The following is a 23,752-nucleotide window of genomic DNA, read 5'->3' as shown; positions in this document are numbered from 1 at the left end:
AAATCATCTGTATGTACTGAACTTGTCTTATGCTTTATGCATGCTGTTTTATTAAATACTGAAGACACACAGGTGACTCAAGAGGGAGCCAGAGATCAACATAGCCTAATCAGAAGAAACAAAATCTGTTCCCCACTCTCTGCCGTTATCCTCCTGAAGTTGCTGGTAATAGGTTACAACTGCGGTCGGCAACCTTTTTTATTTGCAGTGACAATTCATCTTACCATTTATACCCATCTGCATGCCACAAATAATTTTCATATGTAAATCTTCGTGGAACAGTTTTATTTAATTTATAATAGTCTTTCTATCTCAAAATCATTGTCAGAGGTTAATCTACATTCTATCTAAATCTAAATGAAAATTATACAAATCTAAAAGTAACTTTGTAATAATGTAATAATAACCTACATAAAGCCAACACATAAAAACCTTGCAGCCTGCAGGTAGAAAATACTTATCACTGGATCAGATCATTACATTTTAATGCCGAGTGGTTATCGAAAGGGAGAGAGCTGGAAATATAAAAATTTAAAATACTTTGAGGAACTATTGTCATTCTGAATTTATTCTAAAAACAGACTTCGATTACTTGCTGTTTGAGGTGAAGAATGGTGGTGAGTTGGTGGTGGTGAGAAAATCAGAAATACTATCAGACATCCCCAAATGGGCACATTTATGGGCATACAGTTGCGTGCTTGCCAGGTAGACTAGTGCTACTTCTATATGCGTAATCAGGTGCGTGTCCTTGCTCAACATTGTGTTTCAAACTAAAGATGATGAATAAATAGACAAAACTCGGATGTGCTCTGCCTACAACTGTGAGGACAGACGCTGGAGATGAGAAGCAGGTACAGGGAGTGAACAATTAAAGAAACACGGACAGAAACAGAATCTGGAAAACACAACGACAAAAATGCAGACACGGTTAACCAACGGAGGAACAGACAGACATAGATGGGGCAATCAACAAGGTGAAGAAGTCCAGGTGAGTCCAATGAGCGCTCATGCGTTAATGATGGTGACAGATGTGCATAATGAAGGGCAGCCTGACACCCTCGAGCACCAGAGAGCGGGAGCAGGCATGACAACAACAAAAACTCTTGCATACTAAGTCTTGCATAATTTGTTTTGTTTTGTTGCTTTGAAAGTGGATAATATTGCATTGATTTGATCACAATTCCCACAGAAAAGGGAAAAGTTGATAGTGGTAACTAACGATGAAACTCTAAAAAGTGAAATTCAATCTCGAGCTTCTCTGTGTAACTGGGCTTGAACCAGGGACCCTCTGCACACATCGACAACAGTCACCCTCGAAGCACCGTTACCCATCACTCCACAAAAGTCACAGCCCTTGGAGAGCAAGGGAAACAACTACTTCAAAGTCTCAGAGCAAGTGACATAAACAATTGAAACAATATTAGCACACACCCTGCTAACTAGCTAGCCATTTCACACGGGGTTACACTCACCCCCCTTTGATCTCCTCCTTTTCTGCAGCAACCAGTGACCTGGGTCACTGCACCAATGTAACAGTGTTGCTTCCGTCCCTCTCCTCGCTGGGCTTGAACCAGGGACACTCTGCACACATCGACAACAGTCGCCCTCAAAGCACCGTTACCCATCGCTCCACAACAGCCACGGCAGAGCAAGGGAAACAACTACTTCAAGGTCTCCGAGCGAGTGACGTCACCGATTGAAACGCTATTAGCGTGTACCCTGCTAACTAGCTAGCCATTTCACACCGGTTACATCTGCACAGGCTGATTTTTTTCTGAGCCAGTCACTTGGGAACAAGGCCACGTGCCGCTTAGAGGAAACGTGAAAACGTGAATACTTTCTGAAGGCACTGTATATATTGCATGTATTAATTGAATAGTGACCGCAGCCCTTCCGAAAATACATTTCAATTGTGTTTTAATGCGATTTTTCACCCTGCTCCATGTATTCAATGTATTCTATTTCAATGCGGCTCTCAGTGCAGCTTTACTTCTTGGCTATTATGATACATCTGGCAGTTGCTTCTCTTGTACTCCTAGGTGGAAACTATAGGCGGAAAACTACACCAGTACCACGTTCTGTCATAGTCCTAAAGGGCCATCTACAACAGTAGAGTGAAGGAGTTGAGTCGCCAGAATAGAATTCTAGGAGACAGGTACCCAAGGGGATGCACGTTTTTATTACACGTGTGGTTCGAACCACAATTGTATTCTGACAACATTTACCAGAATACCGGTTGTTTATGCTCCAAATAAACAACCCAATTCATTCTCAATATTCAACTTTTTGTGTGTACTTCTGTGTTTGTCCCTGATATCCTGCTTTTGTTCCCAAGCTTTATCTGTGATCTGTCCTGATGGTAAAAACTCGGAAATGGCCAATTCTAATACCTTGGTGAATTACTGCTTCCTCTAAAGACGGGGGTTGGCACAGCAACAATGGCTGCCCACGTCAGCAAGTTGGGTTGAGACGCACAGCATCAAAGGGTTGCTGGCTCTGAAACTCTGTGGAACAACGTGTAGGCCTACTATTGTCCTGCCACTTAACTAGTGGAGCCGTGCACAGGAAACCATGTTCATGATCCCATAAAAAAAAAAAAATTGGGGGGGGGGGAAATTAGGTCTTTACAATGTGTCATTTTGAGAAAGGCAGTTATGGAGGAAGATAATATATACAGATCAAATCTTCAGAACAAATAATATCTTCAGAACAATGGTCAGAACAATGGTCAGCACAATTGTCAGCACAAACGTCAGCACAAAGATCAGATCAATTGTTAATGGATCATATACCTGTCAAGAGTGTGAACATGCATGTACCTACCTATGCTAAATACTTGTCAACAATAACCTCTCTGAACCCTACAACTAATCAGAGAGCGGTTAAGGGTTTAGATCGCTTAAGGAAAATGATAGACCATTATATATGATGCCTACAAAAACCATCAAATTTAAGTGTCCCTAATACCTATGTAATACATATTAGGTACATATACCGGTACAGTTTAGGTACACCTTGTTAAATAGTACTTAGGACTGTTATACCCAAAGACTTTTCCTAAGATTATTATCTCTTTCCCTCTTCGGAGCATGGAATTTCAGGATCACTATCTCTTGTCACGTGTGCTGACATGTTGTCAAACAAAGTGGTGGCTGACACCGCAGGGGGCCAGGGGTAAAAAAACAGTGTGTTTTCATGTGTGCATGATGTTATATGTATGTGTGCGTGCGTGCGTATATGTGTGTACTTGATGGTGTGTGTGTGTGCGTGTGTGCGTGTGTGCGTGTGTGTGTGTGTGTGTGTGTGTGTGTGTGTGTGTGTGTGTCATGTTATGTTAACCTCTGACATGATGTCCAGGGGTGGGGAGGGGGTCAGGAAGGTGTTCCCAGAATGGGAAGTGTGGCGAGGTGTTTATAAAACTCCTGACGATGTTTACACAATCCTGTCTTCTCACTCTCAGACAATGCTCAGGAGAGGAAACGGCTAGAACTTTACTGTTTGGACTGCCACTGTACGCTACCTTAAGTCAGAAGGGGGATACTATCGCCGAACCACACCACTACCAGGGACTGAGTTTTCTATTTATTTGGTATTTCATTTGGTCCTCAAGAAGTGGAACCCATTTGAACCGTCTTAGTTCTGTCTGGGCTTGGCTGTAGTAAGGGTGTACTGTACTGTACTGTACTGTACTGTACTGTGCATCTGAGGCTGAGCACCCATGTACAACAGTAGCTACTCCCAGGCCAAGTTTGGCTTGGAGGCCAGGAGGAAGATCCAGAAGCCCAGTGGGAAGAGCTGTGGCTACTACATGAGGGTTGTCTTCTTCTTCTCCTCTCTGATCCAGTCGCTCATCATCGTCAGTCTCGTTCTCTTCCTGGTCTACGGGAGGTCCCCGGACGCGGCAGCCGAGAGCCGGGTCCAAGACCTGGAGAAGAGCTTCAACCGCCTCTCCGTTGACAACATGAACCTCCGGCAGCAGAAAAAGAATCTGACACTTCTCCTGAATGCCACTCAGACCGACAAGATGCGCAACAACAAGGAAATGATAAATCTGCGTCAAATGGCAAACAAATCTGTCATATTCATCACCCATCTCAGAGACCAAGCGGTAAGTGCTGAGACTGGTTCAGTGGTCAATGCTTAGACGGTTGCGGTGGATGTTTTTTGATATTTTGAAATACTTTAGAGAATAGTTTTTTTTTTTAAATATTCAACACAACGACATCAATACAGTACATACAGTGGGGTCACAGTGAATGGTTTATTGAATATTACAATGACACTTTTTAGACATTTTTTAATGTGGTAACTGATTTAGATTTGAGTGTAATTGAACATGAAATAACACACCTAACAACAAACACACCACATTCAGGTACATTATGTATATCATATGCATTATTATTTCAGCAATCATTATATCCATTCATTTCAGCAAATGTATACCTGAAAAGGGTTAAAACAGTGTTATTTCATAAACATTAGCAATCACCAGTTACGTTCAGATTGAAGTTTGTCAGTTGTATGAAATATATGTATAAAACAACTGTCAACAATAATTAGCTGACAAAATGTGATGCATATATGTTATTAATGTCCACAGAATCAATGCGAAAACGATAAGAGAAGCTGTCAGATTCAACTTAGCATGAACCGATGCCCCAGAACCATGACACCAATGATAACACTAAATGGTAAGACAATTGATCTTTAAGACAAACCAATGCTTTCATTGCTCTGCTCTGCACTAGTGTTGCATATGTTCAAACGTCCACACAGAATCTCATCCTTGTGATTCACAGATGAGCTTTCCTATTCCTACTAGGTTTCCTAACTTTCCTAACTGGTATTTCTTTGGACAAGAATACGCAAGGAGCAAATTACAACTTGGCAATGATATTTTGTCTTCACAGTTTTTTGGAAAATGCTTGCTGTTGTAGTACCTAAGTAAGAGCAGAAATCGTGAAAATATCATTTAAGTGATTTATTCGCCGTTCTGAATTCACTTAAAACCAACACAGGGCTGGGGTTCAATCCAAGCCACCTTGTAGCGTGCTTGGTTTAGAGGGAATTTTCTGTTGAGCCCAAATCTGCCTTTAAAAGGTGCATTGTCGACAGCGCTCCTCAGATTGATTCCAGGACAAAATCTGATAGTGGTTCAGAAGTATTAACACAAAACATGTTTCTTTCTTTTTTTCTTCCTCAAAAAACGTTTCCAGGCAACAACAACAATATACATGAAAACCAGGTCCAGCGGCTAGAGCAATTGTTAAAGCTAGTGAGCTCCAACTTCAGTCAGACGGTGCAGTTCATGAGGATTGAGATAGAGAACACAGCCAAGGACCGGGACACCCTCACTTTGGATGCCATCTCCCTCCGGAGGGACAAGACCTCCCTGCTGAAACAGCTGGAGAGCTACAGGAAGAAGTGCAAGGAGGACTTTGTCCAATCCCTCGACGGCATCTCCAACGTCTCCAAAGCCTTCCTGTTGAAGATCGACACCCTCCTGCCCAAAGTCAGCCCCTTCCTGCTCACCTGTGAGAAGCAGCGCGACCACCTGGACCAGATCCGCAACAACTGCTCCAGTCTGTCCCGCGAGGTGGAGACCAAGTTCCAGCACTACCTGGACAACGTAGGCTCCCAGGTGTCGGAGATCCAGGGCCGTAGCGCCAGGCTGCAGGCGGAGAAAGACCAGCTAGCCGAGGACCACAACTGGTGCAGCCATAACCGCAGCGCCATGGCCCTGGAGCACCAAGAAAAGTTGCAGAAGACCCAGGAGAAATACGACCGAGAGATGGAGAAGCTGCTGACGGGCCGCATGAGGCTGCAGGGGGACAAGGACCTGGGGGAGACAGCGATGAAGGTGAAGGAGGGCGAGATCAAAATCCTCAACGACAAGATCCGGAGCCTCAACGCCTCCCTGGCCAACTGTGGCTCCAGGGTAAAGGAAGATCTGTTCTGTGGTTTAGTACTGGGCTTTCATCCAGGTCAGAGATAAGGGCCGTTTAAATATAGACAGAAAATGATTTAGAAGTCAAACTGAGGCCAGAAATTGTTTCCGTCCTCGCTGTAGGGATAGAGTTGAGACACTGGTCAAAAGATCTAATCATGTAAATGAGATTTACGATGACAATTATCTCTAGGAAAATACTTTAGTTGAAAATGAAAGCTATGGGAAAGTCAAAAATGTATGCAGGTGGGGGGGTGGTCCAGAATAGGCGAGGGTTGTCTAACTTTAGTTTTTTCTTTGCGGGGGGTTGTGTGTTTTTTTATTGGACACAGGGAGGGTAGTGCATCTTTTCCCTGGTTTACATTCACACTTCTGCAGGTTTTACTATGTAATTTCTTCCATCCTAACTACATTTCTGCATCTGCTTGAATGCGCATCCCTGATATCAAGGTATTTTGTTACTTCCCCAATGCACTACGCTTTTCTGCTCCCTAGCTATACCACAGCTCCCTAGCTATATATAAATAAAGATATTCATCAGAGAAGAAGGGCTCTTCCATCCAATGCCAACGCAAAATCAAATATTTGAAAACATGGTAGGATACAGAAAGGCCAAGGGCTGTAATAGCAGAATTTAAATAGTACTACAAATGTATTGGGGATGCATGGGACAGACTACGATAGAGTCACAGCAGAAGAGTGCAGTGCATGACAAGTGTATGGCCCAAGGTATAATGTGTCTTAGTGCCAGGGCCCCTCCCACACGCCCACTGTTTGATAAATGGGCGATGCGTTTTCAGAGAAGTGGTGTGACCTACACATATCATTCCTTGGAAACAGAGGGAAGATCTCCTAGGACCAGTTAACTGCTATCTCACCTTTCACACAGGACTCCACTTTATGTTGTGTCGTTTTGAGGGTGCGCTCCAAGCCTTCACCCCATCACATAGGACAGTCTATTGTGCATCTTTTTTTTGCCACAGGAAAGCACCCACTTTTCTGTCTACCCTACGCCTGCAAAGCGAGTGTGTGGGTTGCAAGTGCTGTCAGCCCCCCCGTTCGTGCTTCCAGTTTGCCCCGGGTTCCTCCTGGGTACCTTGGAACCCAAACTCTGCCTGTATGCCTGGGGTCAGCGGCAAACTGTGTTGTCTCTCCCTGGAGCTTGTGGTTACACCCGCTTCTCCAACATTTGTGTCTAGCATGCGCCTTGAGCATTTGCTTGGATGAAAGCGAGAGTATTGCACGAGAGAGCGACAACGACTCCTGCATTTTTTGGGGGCACCTCCCTGCAAGAGAGGCCCCCTAACTAGCTAATGGCTATCTTTGGATGGTGGAGGCTATTGTATTGCAAAATATAATAGCAAGGCTTACAGCCCAGAAAGGGTCGTATTCAGCATACACTTTTCCAGAGTGACTTACAGGTACAATTCGGGTTAAATGCCTTGCTCAAGGCCAAATCTACAGATTTTCCCCCTAGTTGCCTTGACTTTTCAGTTACTGGCCGAACGTTCTTAACCGCTAGGCTACCTGAGCTTTGAAAGTCCAAGCTTTGATGATCTAAATCAGGCCTGTAGTGCCAATGCAAAAACAAAAAGGTGCATCCCTTTGTGTCCCCAGCACCAGGATTGAGAACCACTGCCACAGTGAGATAGCTCACTTACATTCTCATAGAACTGTATTTAATGACAGTATTTTCACCTAACATCATTCTCTTTTGTCTTATTATGTTTCAGACCGGAATGGGTAGCCCGGGTGCAACTGGTAACACAGGGATGGGCTGGGTAGGGCCGAGTGCAACGGGGCAAGGTAACCGGGGGTCAACTGCTGGAACAGGATCGATGGCAGGAATAGGTGGGTGGGGCACATCTGCATCTGCATCTGCAACAGGAAACGGCAATACATTTTTTGGCAACACAGGAATGGGCGGGCCAGGGTCAAGTGCAACAGGAGTGGGTACTAGGGGATCAGGAGGGACAGGACTGAGTGGTGCCGGGTCAACATCAGGTGTTGCAAAGAAAATTGGACCAGGCTTGGGTACCCCCAACAGTTACAGTTTAGGTAAGACATACTAGTGCCAAGGCTTGATATAAACATCACTTCTTATTAAGACTGATATGCTATGGGTGATGGCTAATGACGTTGTTCTGTTGTTTCCACAGCAAATATCAATCAATACTTACGCGAGCTGCAGCAGTATTCCAAGCCCAACTCCGGCTCAGAGTGAGTTCAGACCCCTTGTACAGCAAAGTGACCCGTAAATAAATGTGTTTGTGCCAGAAATGACCATGTTTCTAGACTTTTTAGTTCAACACGGCTGAGAGAACGTGTGATGATGACGTTCAAATGTGATCTGCAGCCTGCAGTAGACACAATGAACTGAACAAGTCTTTCTGTTGTTTCTTCTTGTCTGCAGAGTATCTGGGTAATCCATGGCATCTCCGATGAAAAGGGAGAAGGAATGGGAAAACCCAGTCTCCTGATATTGAGTTATGGTATGTTAATACACTGAGTGTACAAAACATTAAGGACACCCGCTCTTTCCATGACACAGACTGACCAGGTGAATCCAGGTGAAAGCTCTGATCCCTTATTGATGTCACTTGTTAAATCCACTTCAATCTGTGTAGATTAAGGGGAGGGGACAGGTTAGAGAAGGATTTTTGAGCCTTGAGACAATCTAGACACAGATTGTGTATGTGTGCCATTCAGAGGGTGAAGGGGCAAAACAAAAGATGTAAGTGCCTTTGAATGGGGTATGGTAGTAGGTACCGGTTTGTGTCAACAACTGCAAAGCTTCTGGGTTATTCACCCTCAACAGTTTCCTGTGTGTATCAACTTGACAGAACTGTGGGAAGCATTGGAGTCAACATGGGCCAGCATGCCTGTGGAATGCTACCTACACCTTATAGAGTCCACGCCCCGAAGAATTGAGGCTGGGGGTGCAACTCAGTGCTGGGAAGGTGTCCTTAATGTTTTGTACACCCAGTGTATGTATAATAACATTTCTATCAGCAGCAGCTGCATTGTAATGTATCATAAAAGAAGGTCTGTTGCTTCTGTGACATGTATTCAAATTTGTTGCACTTTTTGGGGGCTTGAATGTCATTGGTAAACAAATACGAATGCATATTATTTGAATATGTTGATTTAGTCAGGAAAAAGGCGTGAAAGTCATAAATAATCTGTTTTTAATGTACTGTATGTACTTTCATTAAAACAAAAGGGTAGTTATTGTAACTCCGGTTCTATGAATGATGCGTGACGACGTCAGTGTTTAAAAGGCACGACTTTGAATTCCACACCGCTGATTTCAGAAACATGCACCCCATCCAAGACGGATGTGAATTGTTTGTCCCCATTTGCGTCACCCATTGTGAGGATAATAGTCCCACGGCTGACAGTCCCTCCCCTTCGTCACGTTACAGACATCACTTACTGGAAGACAATTTTATCCGACCAAGATGTTTATGTTTATGTCTGCCAACCTGTCAGACCAATTGGAGCGGATGGGAGGGAAAGGTACAAACACTGGTGTATACAAAACCCAACACTAACAATACCCCCTGGGCTGGCTGCAGACTATATATTTCCATACACTTAATAAGAACATGAAACAACTCTTCTAAAAAGAACTTTGAGAAACGGAAGGATAAAGTTATCCATCAAATCTTTAGTATGTTCTTTCCCCAAAACCAGCCCCTAAAATAGCCTCGGACACCAAGCAATGTTTTATTTTGTTATTGCTGTGTCTATGGGATATATAAACTATTGGAAATAGTATCCCAGCAACCCCTTGTCCAATAATACAAACACTAACTGTATCAGTCTATAACAGCATTCTTGCCTCAATGGGAAAGTATCATGCTTAAATTACATCTAGGAACATGCCAACCCAGATATTATACAGTATGCCATTAGGCCAACAGATTATATCCAAAGCAATTTACAGTTACACATGGATACATTTTTTTTAAATGTATAGGTGGCCCCGGGAATCAAACTCACTATCCTAGCACTGCAAGAACCATGCTCTACCAACAGAGCTACAGAGGATCATCCATTGTGTACCACAGCTCCATTTCAATTTGTCGCAACGGAATCTCGAAAGCGTCCCATAAACCATTTGCACGGCGTTATTCTATTAAATTAGCACATCCTGTTCCATTTCTGAATCAAAGTCTATCTGGCACACCATCTGGCCTACATTTAAGCACAATTAAAGTAGAACAGTAGAACGACTGAGAAATGTTGGTGGCAAACACCCCGTTGGAAACAATGCCCAAGGGGACCAACTGTTAATTCAAACAATTTAAATACGTAAAGTGGTTTGACTGTTTGCCAACTCATATATGGTAGAGTTCAGGACGGGAGACCTCTATCCTGTCTAAAGGAAATCCTTTGTTTAATTAACATCAAGTGTTTTTCCAGTCAGGACGATTGGACCTCCAATTCACATTGAGAGAAGACATGAGGAGATTGTGTGTCTGTGTTCTGATCGGATTCCACTTGGGCACACTCTGCCAAACTGGACCACATAGTCTCTTAGACTCAATTCTATGGAAAATACCTGAGATAGAGACATCAACGCTGCAGATGTTGCTGATTTTAAATGAATAAATGAAACTCATCAAAAGTGCACCGACTTTAATTTTCCATTATCCATGTAATAGAGTGGGTTCAAACAGGGGTGCGCTATGCATTGTGCAAATTGCACTGCGGGTTACAGTACAAGCAGGCTTGAATATGAAGTGGATACGTCACAATCGACACAATGTTCATGAAGCAGTGTGACTGGTATCTAGCAAAAGAGTGTAGGAGTGGTATCTAACCTGGTTGACTGTATATATATTTTTTGAATGTAAATAACTCAAGCTACCTAGCTGGCTAACTTGACTAACTTTGGGGTGGAAATGTCCACTTACTTACAGGTAGCCCTGTCCAGCCCTGCCCAGAGTTGCACTAGTAGACAGATGCTGCTGAAACTAACCAAACAACCAGAATATGGACTTTAAAACTGGGTCAATCAACAACAACCAACAAAAGATTAGAAAATCTTTTGAAAGTGTATTATCACTTTAAACCTGTGTCTCGTCTTAATTTGATATACAGTTGAAGTCGTAAGTTTACATACACCTTAGCCAAATACATTTAAACTCAGTTTTTCACAATTCCTGACATTTAATCGGAGTAAAAATTCCCTGTTTTAGGTCAGTTTGGATCACCACTTTATTTTAAGAATGTGAAATGTCAGAATAATAGTAGAGAGAATGATTTATTTCAGCTTTTATTTCTTTCATCACATTCCCAGTGGGTCAGAAGTTTACATACAATTAGTATTTGGTAGCATTACCTTTAAATTGTTTAACTTGGGTCAAATAGCCTTCCACAAGCTTCCCACAATAAGTTGGGTGAATTTTGGCCCATTCCTCCTGACAGAGCTGGTGTAACTGAATCAAGTTTGTAGGCCTCCTTGCTTGCATGCGCTTTTTCAGTTCTGCCCACAAATTTTCTATAGGATTGAGGTCAGGGCTTTGTGATGGGCACTCCAATACCTTGACTCTGTTGTCTTTAAGCCATTTTGCCACAACTTTGGAAGTATGCTTGGGGTCAATGTCCATTTGGAAGAACCATTTGCGACCAAGCTTTAACTTCTTGATTGATGTCTTGAAATATTGCTTCAATATATCCACATAATTTTCTTTCCTCATGATGCCATCTATTTTGTGAAGTGTACCAGTCCATCCTGCAGCAAAGCACCCCCACAAGATGATGCTGCCACCCCCGTGCTTCACGGTTGGGATGGTGTTCTTCGACTTGCAAGCCTCCCCCTTTTTCCTCCAAACATAAGAATGGTCATTATGGCCAAACAGTTCTATTTTTGTTTCATCAGACCAAAAGTACGATCTTTGTCCCCATGTGCAGTTGCAAACCGTAGTCTGGCTGTTTTATGGTGGTTTTGGAGCAGTGGCTTCTTCCTTGCTGAGCAGCCTTTCAGGTTATGTCGATATAGGACTCGTTTTACTGTGGATATAGATACTTTTGTACCTGTTTACTCCAGCATCTTCACACGGTCCTCTGCTGTTGTTCTGGGATTGATTTGCACTTTTCGTACCAAAGTACGTTCATCTCTAGGAGACAGAATGCGTTTCCTTCCTGAGCGGTTTGACGGCTGCGTGGTCCCATAGTGTATATACTTGCTTACTATTGTTTGTACAGATACAGATGAACGTGGTACCTTCAGGCGTTTGGAAATTGCTCCAGACTTGTGGAGGTCTACAATTTTTTCTCTGAGGTCTTGGCTGATTTCTTTAGATTTTCCCATGATGTCAAGCAAAGAGGCACTGAGTTTGAAGGTAGGCATTGAAAAACATCCACAGGTACACCTCCAATTGACTCAAATTATATCAATTAGCCTATCAGAAGCTTCTAAAGCCATGACATCATTTTCTGGAATTTTCCAAACTGTTTAAAGGCACAGTCAACTTAGTGTATGTAAACTTCTGACCCACTGGAATTGTGATACAGTGAATTATAGGTGAAATAATCTGCCTGTAAACAAGTATTGGAAAAATGACAAAGTAGATGTCCTAACCGACATGCCAAAACTATAGTTTGTTTTAACAAGAAATTTGTGGAGTGGTTGAAAAACAAGTTTTAATGACTCCAACCTAAGTGAATGTAAACTTCCGACTTCAACTGCATGAAGAATTGCCTACTTATCCCTCTGTAGTGTTGTAGGTTCAGTAACATGAAAGCATGATGGATAGTATTCACAATAACCTTTTTAGGTTATCTCTGCTTGTCTTCTACTGCCACGGGTCATTTGCTATTGGGCGTCCCAAAGTATCTGAGGCCAATTCGGTCAAAACCCTTCTAGATGACGCAGATTGGTGTCACAATGGTGTCTGAGAATACTGGGTTCGCTCGGGTCTGGGAGACTTTAGGGGCCATTTGGAGCCCAGAAAAGCCTAGGGCGCCAAGTCTCCCCACTCCGCCCAAACTGCAGGAAAGGAATGGCCGCTTATTATTGCTACCTCCTTCCTACCCGGGGTTGCAGAACTCTGACCCCTTTTGTCTCTGGCTACTAACGTTCCCTCTTGACCATGATTGCTAATTACACTTCCTGTTTGGCTGGCCCCTTCAGTCCCGTGGCTGCCAGACTGGTAAAAACATTAGAGGGCAAAACCTTTCTCTTGTTGATAGTCGAGGCTGTGGTAAACAGTGGAAGCAGTTGGAAGGAAACAATGAGCCTCGATGGCGTCCCTGGATCTGTCCAACATAACCTAAGCTCACCTTGGCCTCTTATGTCAGGTCAAGCACTTATCATTGCATTACTATCAGTTACATCGGCACATTTCCTTGTATATGACCCAGTCATCTTTGTTTTTTTTTGGGGGGGGGGCCTTTATTCCTGTAGCGCTGCTCGGAAGTCTAGTATCTTTCCATATCTAATCGTAAAGTTATTGTAAGCAATTGAAAATGTATACTGGATTTCTCACTTGTATTTCAAAATGAATGTTTCCAATCCTATTCAAACTAAGATTAAACGGAAATGTACAATGAATACTAAATACACGATTGAAACCTTTTCCCCGGTACATAGACTCATGGCCTCTCCTCAACAAAAGGCTAACAAGACCATCAATAATCCTCAATGGCAATTCTGCTCAAGTTTAGCATGTCGCCAGACTAGATTTACTGTAATCTATCGACCCCATTGATTATCCATCAAACTGAGAGACCCAATTGTATTCTGCCAGAGTAGGGAGAGACAGTGGACTACAGATCATTTACTCAGGTCAGCAGAGCCAGTCAGGTACTGCCCCATATCTGGGCCCATTACTGATCTAGGATCAGTTGAACCTTTTAGACCATAATTAATAAGATTATGTGGACATGGGGACCTGATCCTAGATCAGTACTCCTACTCTAAAACCCTTTATGCATACTGGCCCAGGTCCTTCACCCAGTGTTCCCTGGAAGAGGTTAGGGGCTAAAGGTAGCAAGCAGCCTGGCACCTCATCAGGGTGTTCTGTCTCTTGCCCTGTATACCAACCAATAAGAAGTGTATGTGTAAGTGTAAGTGCATACTAAGTTCAGTTTGCTCCTAACAAAACGTGCCCAGGCAAAGTGAAACATTTTTTGCCACGCATACTCCTTTAATAGACCTTTGCTTGAAAAACTAGAGAAAAATTGTACTGTTTGTCCATCTTGAGATGCCGTAGCCAGTATACAGTTCTTCAAGACAACTCAAGAAATCTGTGATTTTGGACATTTTTGCAGAGTGGATCTTAGTCAAGCAATTTTACACCTAGCTAATATGTTTGGTGCAGTATTTCTCAAGTGAAAAAATGTGCATGAAAACAAGTTGTCTCTTGTTGAATGACAACAAACACTTAATTGAAGAATCCCTACTGTTGACCAATCACCATCGAAGGGCCGTAGACTTCGGCTAACAAAAACATGTTGTGTGCACAAACAGCGCAAAAGGACCTTGCCAAACACCAAAACGAACAAAAACGTCACAACATGTCGTCATAATATATGCACAAACTGTTTTGGATGGGAAACATGCCTTTTCTCACACTTCAACACAACATCTCTCTAGCGGCTATTATATCTTAATGGAGGATCTGAAATACGGTATCTGATGGAATTGAGAAGTAGGATCTTCTACAAAGTGGTGCCTCCAATGGATTTCAGAGGGACTTTTTAAACACAAGCTATATCTATTGCAAAGACCGGTTTCTCATTGCCAATTGGTAAGTCCAAAGACTCACATGGTGAGCATTTATAATAATGACTTGCGGATCACAACATCAGCTCATGCTCACTATTTCCTGTTATGCACAAGAGTTATGACAGGGTAGCCTTTTTGATGTGAGGTAAGGGGTCCTTTGAGATAAAAGTACTCTGAATGGCTCATGTTCTTTCTTCTCTTACAGTTCAATACAAACGCGGTTGGTTTGAGTAAAAAATATATATATATACAGTGGGGCAAAAAAGTATTTAGTCAGCCACCAATTGTGCAAGTTCTCCCACTTAAAAATATGAGAGAGGCCTGTAAATTTTCATCATAGGTACACTTAAACTATGACAGACAAAATGAGAAAAAAATCCAGAAAATCACATTGTAGGATTTTTATTAATTTATTTGCAAATTAAATGACTAAATACTTTTTTGCCCCACTGTATATCCCAATCGACATTAAAATTACTAAAACCAAATGGAAACTGTATAGAAATAATAATGGACACATTTATGGTCTTACTCTGTCAGCGAGCATCGAAAATTCCAAAGGCGATAGATAGACTATAGAGGATTCTTTTCTGAAATTGATGACAGTGAGGAAATAATCATTTAAGTGCGGCCCTCCGAATGTGGCCCACAGGGAAAATGAGTTTGACCCCCCTGTTCTACATAGTAGGGGAGACCGCAGAACAAAGTAACACTTCCAGTCGTTTGCTTATTTGTGAAAAGATTATTTGAGTTAGGTTAATGATATGTTTATACCTTACAGAGAGCATATCCAACTGACAATCTCTTACAAGAGAATATAAGCTATCAGAACCAATAGTTAAAAAGAAAGTTGGAGTATAACTAACAAAATTACAATTAATTAACATTTACACTTAATCCAGTATAAACAAATGTATAGAATGTATTATACAAGAGAGTAAATTCCCAAATTCTACAGCACAACGGCAGAGTAATGTCTTAAGTGTAAAACTAATAACACTTTAACTGAAAAGTGATAAAAACATGCAATTGCATGTGAAAACGTGTGATCACGTGAAGTTAAAAAATATATTTAGAAGTGAAGTGTTCCAGAAACACATATTTTCACATGTGAAATGTGACGTGAAGTGTTCCAAAAACATGTTTTCACATGTGAAATGTGACGTGAAGTGTTCCAAAAACATGTTTTCACATGTGAAATGTGACGTGAAGTGTTCCAAAAACATGTTTTCACATGTGAAATGTGACGTGAAGTGTTCCAAAAACATGTTTTCACATGTGAAATGTGACGTGAAGTGTTCCAAAAACATGTTTTCACATGTGAAATGTGACGTGAAGTGTTCCAAAAACATGTTTTCACATGTGAAATGTGACGTGAAGTGTTCCAAAAACATGTTTTCACATGTGAAATGTCACTTGAAGTGTTCCAAAAACATGTGACATGTCGTTTTCACATGTCATGGGAAACAATGTGATTTGGTTTAATATGTGACAACATGTGGGCTTATCTAAATGATGGTTTGTGTGTACTGTATTGACGCAAAAACAAAAAAATGTAAAAAGAGTTTTGCAAGAATTGTTTGCTTTTGCAAGAGATTTATAATGTTTTGCTGGCTTGGTGTAAGGTTTTGTGGTTAGTGTGTAGAGTTTTGCAAAAAATAGCCTATAATTTCAAAGATAGTGCCTAAGCAATCAGAAAAAAAACTGTAATTAATGTCAATGACGCCTTTTAAAGTAAAGTATTCAAAATTACATTTGACTCCTCAGCTTTCACATGTGCTCAGATGTTTTCACATTTAATTTCATGGTATCGCATGTTGATAATAGGCTGAATCTACCACACACCCAAATCTTGAGGCAAAAGGCAAAACTGGAGAACCAGAAAAAAGTCTCTGCACACTTCCAGTTAGATGCAAATGTATTTTAATTATAGCTGAGCTTTCATCAGAGCATATCACCACAAACAATAGTGGGGACAGATATGTCCACACAGTGAGCCAGATGTAATTGTAGACGCCTGTGGTAACCTAAGGTACCCAAAAGGGCCACTAGATGTCGTAACATGAGATAGAAATACAGGATAGAAGAGAACATGTTATAGATGTAGAGTATTACTGCTAGAACAAAACACACAAACACAGGGGTATGTGGTGTTAGTATAAGGAATCCATACTCTCAAAGAGCAATAAAGTCAAAAAAGCGACAAAAGAAAAGAAAGAAAAGGAAAACTTGGCTGCAATCTGAGGTGCAGTTAAAACTCTAATGAACTGATTCTCTGCAGCAGAGGTAACTCTGGGTCTTCCTCTCCTGTGGCGGTCCTCATGAGAGCCAGTTTCAACATAGCGCTTGATGGTTTTTGCGACTGCACTAGAAGTAACTTTCAAAGTTAAAAGATTGACTGACCTTCATGTCTTAAAGTAATGATGGACTGTCGTTTCTTTTTGCTTTTTGAGCTGTTCTTCCCATAATATGGACTTGGTCTTTTACCAAATAGGGTTATCTTCTGTATTGTCACCTCCACCTTGTCATAACACAACTGATTGGCTCAAACGCATTAAGGAAAGAAATTCCACAAATGCACTTGTAACGAGGCACATTTGTTAATTGAAATGGATTCCTGGTGACTACCTCATGAAGCTGGTTGAGAGAATGCCAAGAGTGTGCAAAGCTGTCATCAAGGCAAAGGGTGGCTACTTTGAAGAATCTCAAAACTCAAATATATGTTGATTTGTTTAACACTTTCTTTGGTTACTACATGATGCCATATGTGTTATTTCATAGTTTTGATGTCTTCACTATTATTCTACAATGTAGAAAATATGAAAATAAAGAAAAACCCTGGAATGTGTAGGTGTGTCCAAACTTTTGACTGGTACTGTATGCAGAACTCTAGAAAACAACGAGATAAAGGAGAAGGTAACCTGTCAGGCACTAGGGCCTTCATGATTACAGGACACCTGTGTGTGTGTGTGTGTGTGTGTGTGTGTGTGTGTGTGTGTGTGTGTGTGTGTGTGTGTGTGTGTGTGTGTGTGTGTGTGTGTGTGTGTGTGTGTGTGTGTGTGTGTGTGTGTGTGTGTGTGTGTGTGTGTGTGTGCGTGCGTGCGTGCGTGCGTGCGTGCGTGCGAAGCTAAGATAATGACAGTGGGAATTACAACATGACCCTCATATTAAATTCTTATTATATCCTAACGGCTTTAGGGTGCCTCAAGTATGAATCCAGAAGAGTTCTTTCTGGCAGAGTTTGCGGTCCTTGTCTCCTCCTCTTGGTGACACTTCCACCTTGTCAATGCCCTGGAATTGTAGAGAAGACACAATGTGAGAGCACTGGACAAAGTGACAAGTAACAGGGTCATTTTCATCCTTGCGTCTCATGTTGGCTTATTCTCTGTTTCAAGCTTCTAGTTGTCTTTCCCTCGTACATGTTCTCACAAACAGGGTATAAATCAAACGTTTTGTGTTGCATGTGATCACGCCTTTAACACTGTATCCAGACCTCGGGTGTCAGAACTGAGACTTTTTCGATTCTGATGCACTGAGCACAATTGCCATAAGGGTAGTTTACATCTCTCGGTGGAGTAAGGACGGTTTGTTTAGAGCCCATGTTGAAGCTGGCTCTGACTAGTCTACTGCGAAGATTGGGGCCCCGTTTGTAGACAATTCCTTGAATTCCTGGCCGACCTCTGGGTCTGAGGTGAGCATATGCCAGTGCTTCATTACTACGTTTTTAATCAAACAGGCTTTGGGGGTGAATGTAGATATGCAAGTAGTAGAACTCCTTAGAAGTTTTAACACATTTTTTTTGTATATCCTGGCCAGGTTTAGAGAGCGCAATTCGGTATGCATCTTCCGCACAATGGGTGGAGTAGCCCCTGTCCAGAAAACGTTTGTTTCACGTTGACAGCGTTATCAATCAAGTCCTTTGTCGAATGACACACAAGTCTGAGCCTATAGAACTGGCTCTTGGGTAAACCCTCTTTCAAGGGCACTAAAATGAGCGCTACTTGCTAGGAGCAAAGTGTAACTGCCTGTCTCTTTCTGATATAGAGTGGCGATAAAGTTCCCAATTAGCAACCTCTATCCACATGTTCAAGAAATGGACCCGCTTGTGGTCATATTCAATAGAGAACTTCAGGTCAGAGTTCATGCTGTTCAAAAAGGAAGTGAATTCATGGAGTTCTTGTTCAGTGCCAATCCACAGAGAGAATATCATCAATATACCTGAATAATTTGAGGATCATGGAGAAGTAAGGGATCCTGGTCTCATCACAGGTAAACTTTTGCTCAAAATAGCACACCATATAACACATAATTAGGGGCAAAGGTGGAGCCCATAGCATTTCCACTAACTTTAAGGAAAAAGTGTTTTTCAAAGGCAAAGTAGTTGAGCTTGGGAACTTGAGAAGCCAGTTCACAGATCTGAGGAAGGGTACCAAAACATTTCAGCAGCATTGAAAGTCCCCAACAACACTGTGGCCTCCATCATTCTTAAATGGAAGAACATGGAAGAACATTTGCAAAAATGTCTAAAAAACCTGCTTTTCCTTCTCATTGTGAGGTATTGTGTGTAGATTGGTGAGTGGGAAAAAAACGATTTAATCCATTTTAGAATAAGACTGTAAAGTAACAAAATGTGGAAAAAGTCAATGGGTCGGAATACGTTCCTGAATGCACTGTACATACAGAATGTTCAATAAGTAGCAAATTGTCTGTGACACATGAATCAAATACCTGAATGTAGGCTACAACACAGATAAAACTCCACAGTGCTTCCAGGATTGTTTTGTCTGATTAGCCTTTTATGTTATGTCTAGCCTACATGTGATGGAGTCGCAATAGAAGATGCCCTTTTATAGCCCTTTCATGTCACAAAACCACCTCACATAATGTTTTACTCCACTCCAATGGAAGGTAGCATATATTGATATATTTGTTATCAGTGCATCATTGACGACAGATATTGCAAAGCAAGAAGAGATCCACCTTTGCTGTAGCTCTACCATCAGTTGTCTTCTAGCCCGAGGTCCGGCGCGCTATCGACTGTGCCGCAAAAGCATGCTCATGCGGCAGGGTCGATTTCCGCGCGTATAAACCCAGGGTCGTTACACTATATTGGACGGGACTTCGTGTCGACCTCCTAACTCCTTATTTACTGCTCATTCAAGGAAGACTGGCGTGTGCAGTCCATCATCAGGTAGGGTAGGCGGGTATCCCCAACCTTGTTCATACATGGAACATCATCTTCCATAGTTGCAGTGCTGTCTTTCCAGCACAGGACCTGCACTTGACAGTGAATTCATGCACCATACTTATGACGTGAGCGTGCGGCACCTAATATCGCCGCGTCTGTAAACACAACTGCACCGCAGACAGCGACAGTGCAGGGGAGAGGATGGAGAAGACAGTGCCCACCGAAGAGGACAAGGTAACTAAGCAAGAGCAAATATCTTCAATGTCGTCAGGTGTACTGGGTAAGTGTATTGAGGAACACAGCATTTTGTCGTCGTGACAGGGTGCGTAAATTCGAGATCGATGGTTACAGAGAGGATTATTATCAATGATGATATTTGTGGTGGTAAACTATGATGCCGTGTTCTCATACATTCACGAAACATGCAATTGACCCCAGCCTTCGAGGTTAATCCTATAGTTTAGCCTTCACCCTTCATCTTTCATGCCACATGTTTTATTGATTTGGTAGTGCATCGTGACCTATAACATTGTGCGCATTCCAATGAGAATGAGAAGGGCCAAGTTACGGCTGTGCTGGCTTTTGTACAACCGCATTTCCATTCATTATATTGTTTTAATGTAGCCTTTGTATTTTGATAAATATTAGATGTTAATTATTTATTTCAGTGGTCTAGCTGTCAAAGTGGTAAAGTAATTGTCCAGTAAAAATCTCACTTTTAAAAGTTCAGATTCTGTTAAATCATACACAAATAATGTTGTTGACTCATCCTATACTCCTATTTGTGGCCAAAGCATAAATGTGAGGGGGAAAACACTTCAAAAGCCCAACCTCAAACTTGTATCTCAAACAGACTGTTTAAAAATGCTTGATATTTCCTCACAAAGGATGATGTCATCCTCCTAAGGAGCTGGCCAATCAGCGCTCTAATTGCATGAATATTTTTAATGACCGGTATACGCCCACACCATTCTGTTGTTGGAGTATGCCCACACCATTCTAACACAGAAAAATTGAAAGGAAAAACTATTTCACACATATTGTAATTAATTATAGGTCATATTTCATAGAAATCTGGAAACACTGGACAGTTCCTTTAAACAGAAACTGTAAGATTAAAAACTAAATATTTAATGTTGGATTTTAGTAGCCTACAGTGGTTATTTTATTACAACTTTGTTCTTCTGAAAAACTGCATTGTGCATAACATTAAGCAACCACACACATGTCTTCCAAGTCCACATTTTTGTAGGCTTATACTTAAAGCTGCAATATCCAGGACAGAGTTTGGGGAACACTGTTGTACACTATACTTGCTTGTTTCGTCACATAAACTGAAATTAGGCAAACTATTAGAATTTTAGCAACCAGGAAATTACATAGCGATTCCTGCATAGTGCATCTTTAACGTTTACATTAAACTGAAACAACCGAACACACAGCCTACTCTGCATGTGTTTACTGTGGCGGCAGGTAGCCTACTGGTTAGCTACCTGCCGAGCTGACAAGGTAAAAATCTGTCGTTCTGCCCCTGAGCAAGACAGTTTAACCCACTGTTCCCCAGGCACCAAAGACGTGGATGTCGATTAAGACAGCCCTCCGCACCTCTCTGATTCAGAAGGGTTGGATTAAATGCAGAAGACATTTCAGTTGAATACATTCAGTTGGACAAGTGACTAGGTATCCCCCTTACCCCATTCCCCTCTACCAGTGAACACGCTTAGCCTACTTTGCATGTGTTTACTCTACCAGTGAGCACACACAGCCTAATCTTCAAGTGTTTACAGTACCAGTGAACATGTACTCAGGACACAATTGGTGACATATCATGAAGATGTCAAGGCGAGAACATCACAGACACATTTTACTGCACTTCCTTTTGTTTCGCATATTCTGTCACAGCTATGTGGTGGAGGTGAGAGCTGACTGACTGGTATTTCTTGCAATGGTTGAAGAAAGTCATCAAAGAGCAGCAGAGGAAAACAGTATGGCACGGGATTTGGCCTTTCTGTGAATTTGGAGATGGAGGTCGATAGATAAGAATCCAATCATCTGTAATCGAAGTTATTATATTCTTGAAGTGTTCTGCTGCCAATGCCTGGCTGTCACTATTATCTAGCAATGTGGGGGAAGCCTATGAGCAATGAGGTAATTTAAAATAATTACTGGGGTGATGAGGGTTAATGAGGTGATGCTCAGAGCTTGTACTCATAAAGCCTCTCGGAGTAGGATCACTGATCTAGGATATGAATAGGGGCCCAATGTGCTATTGGATGATGGGACAGCCCATTTTAAAGGCTTTGGGCTGCATTTGTAAACATTTTTACTGTTAGACTAAAGTATTCTACATTCAGTACACACACACACACACACACACACACACACACACACACACACACACACACACACACACACACACACACACACACAATTATCAAAATTGGGCAAAATTGAATTGGTCTTCAAATTAAAGCTTTGGTTAGGAAAAGAACACCATTGTAAAGGCAGTAGGTACTAGGGCTGACCCCATTTAGTCGACTGATCAATTGTTTGGTCGATAGGCTGTTGGTCGACCAATATTTCTTTAGTCGAGCAGTAGCAAAAAATAATAATTTCATGGTGTACAAGACATCTTGATTCGCACCTGGACTAATCCATTGAGGAGGCCGTGGGGATTGCACAGTCCATTACTAAGACATGTGCAACTGAAATTGTATATGGTTATATTACATAAGAACAATGGTGCAACACTAATAAAAATAATATATATATATTAACTTTATTTAACTAGGCAAGTCAGTTAAGAACAAATTCTTATTTTCAATGACGGCCTACGAACAGTGGGTTAACTGCCTGTTCAGGGGCAGAACGACAGATTTGTACCTTGTCAGCTTGGGGATTTGAACTTGCAACCTTTCGGTTTCTAGTCCAACGCTCTAACCACTTGGCTACCCTATAACAAATTCATTTTCTCCCGCGTTGGATATCGGTAGCTGTCCGCAGTTCTGAAACATCAGTGCGCAGTTGAATTGGCGCCTTTTCCTAGACCATGTTGCTATGTGCATAATAGCAACGTTAACCTGCTATACTGTTGAGAACAATGCAGCGGAGGCAGCAGCGGAGTTAGGAGACGAGAAAACAGCACTTGCCTTAATTGTCTAAGAAAAGTGAGATGAGAGAGGAAACGCCAACTTAATTAGATGTATAATCAATGCCTAACTGTTAAATGTGTATACATAAATGTGCATACATATATATCTACAGAAATAAGACAGATCCTGCTTCTGATTGAGTGTTTGTTTAATAATAGCCTATTGATTCCGTGAGCACCAAGACTCACGCACTCACAACATGTCGGATAAACAATTTCACGTCTGTTTTTAATCTTTGCAATGCTGTAATTAAGGCTGTACACATTTTTTTCCATTAGAACAGCCTCTCTGGTATTCCTTAGAATGTATTTAGTGTTGTTTACACTCTTCCAAATAGTCTGAAAAATTATTTTTATAATAATAACATTCCTTTTTCTTGATCTCCTTCTTATTGTTGTTACTACTATTATGACTGTCATTATAATAATAAGTAATGTCATTATCATTAGGCTTAGTATAGGCCAAAGAGCGCATCGTGTTTAGTCTTTATATCGTAACTTACTTACGCCTATATTTCAATACTTATATAGGCTACTGTGTCAATCAGTCATTCCTTCGTTCGTGTCATCACACACCATATGAGTCATTCCAAATTTGAGATAAAATCAAGCATTTTAGTTTGAAAATAAAATAAAGAGACCCTTGAATAATTTGCGTAAATAATAAATAAACCGTTCCATTGCGGAAATTGCATTCAAACTGTTTTTAGGTTTTGCTGTAAT

General features: G+C 41.6%; 2 protein-coding genes across 2 annotated transcripts in view; both read left to right on the top strand.

The window, feature by feature from the left end:
• Nucleotides 1-3,187: 3,187 nt before the first annotated feature.
• Nucleotides 3,188-9,187, top strand: plvapa (plasmalemma vesicle associated protein a). Its single transcript, XM_021612945.3, has 6 exons — nucleotides 3,188-4,108; nucleotides 4,604-4,694; nucleotides 5,220-5,941; nucleotides 7,684-8,008; nucleotides 8,110-8,170; nucleotides 8,364-9,187. Exons 1-6 carry the CDS (start codon nucleotides 3,719-3,721, stop codon nucleotides 8,374-8,376), a joined length of 1,602 nt encoding a protein of 533 aa, XP_021468620.3. The 5' UTR covers nucleotides 3,188-3,718; the 3' UTR covers nucleotides 8,377-9,187.
• A 10,589-nt stretch (nucleotides 9,188-19,776) lies between these two features.
• Nucleotides 19,777-23,752, top strand: part of LOC110530116 (anoctamin-8-like) — a 30,377-nt gene continuing 26,401 nt past the window's right edge. The window contains 1 exon segment of the mRNA XM_021612944.3: nucleotides 19,777-20,158. Coding sequence (XP_021468619.2) covers nucleotides 20,080-20,158 — 79 coding nt within the window. The 5' untranslated portion in view covers nucleotides 19,777-20,079.

This window comes from Oncorhynchus mykiss, chromosome 8, assembly GCF_057628025.1.
Source record: "Oncorhynchus mykiss isolate SJ-2025 chromosome 8, ASM5762802v1, whole genome shotgun sequence".
In the NCBI taxonomy this organism is placed as follows: Eukaryota; Metazoa; Chordata; class Actinopteri; order Salmoniformes; family Salmonidae; genus Oncorhynchus; species Oncorhynchus mykiss.
The sequence above is the reverse complement of the archived record's forward strand: the minus strand, read 5'-3'. Positions and strand labels throughout refer to the sequence as shown.

Bases quoted from the DNA above. Each gene is read 5' to 3' on its own strand.
- plvapa (XM_021612945.3), top strand. From the start codon at position 3,719: ATGTACAACAGTAGCTACTCCCAGGCCAAGTTTGGCTTGGAGGCCAGG. The intron at 5,942-7,683 runs GTAAAGGAAGAT...ATTATGTTTCAG, and splicing joins TGGCCAACTGTGGCTCCAGG to ACCGGAATGGGTAGCCCGGG. The intron at 8,009-8,109 runs GTAAGACATACT...TTGTTTCCACAG, and splicing joins CCCCAACAGTTACAGTTTAG to CAAATATCAATCAATACTTA.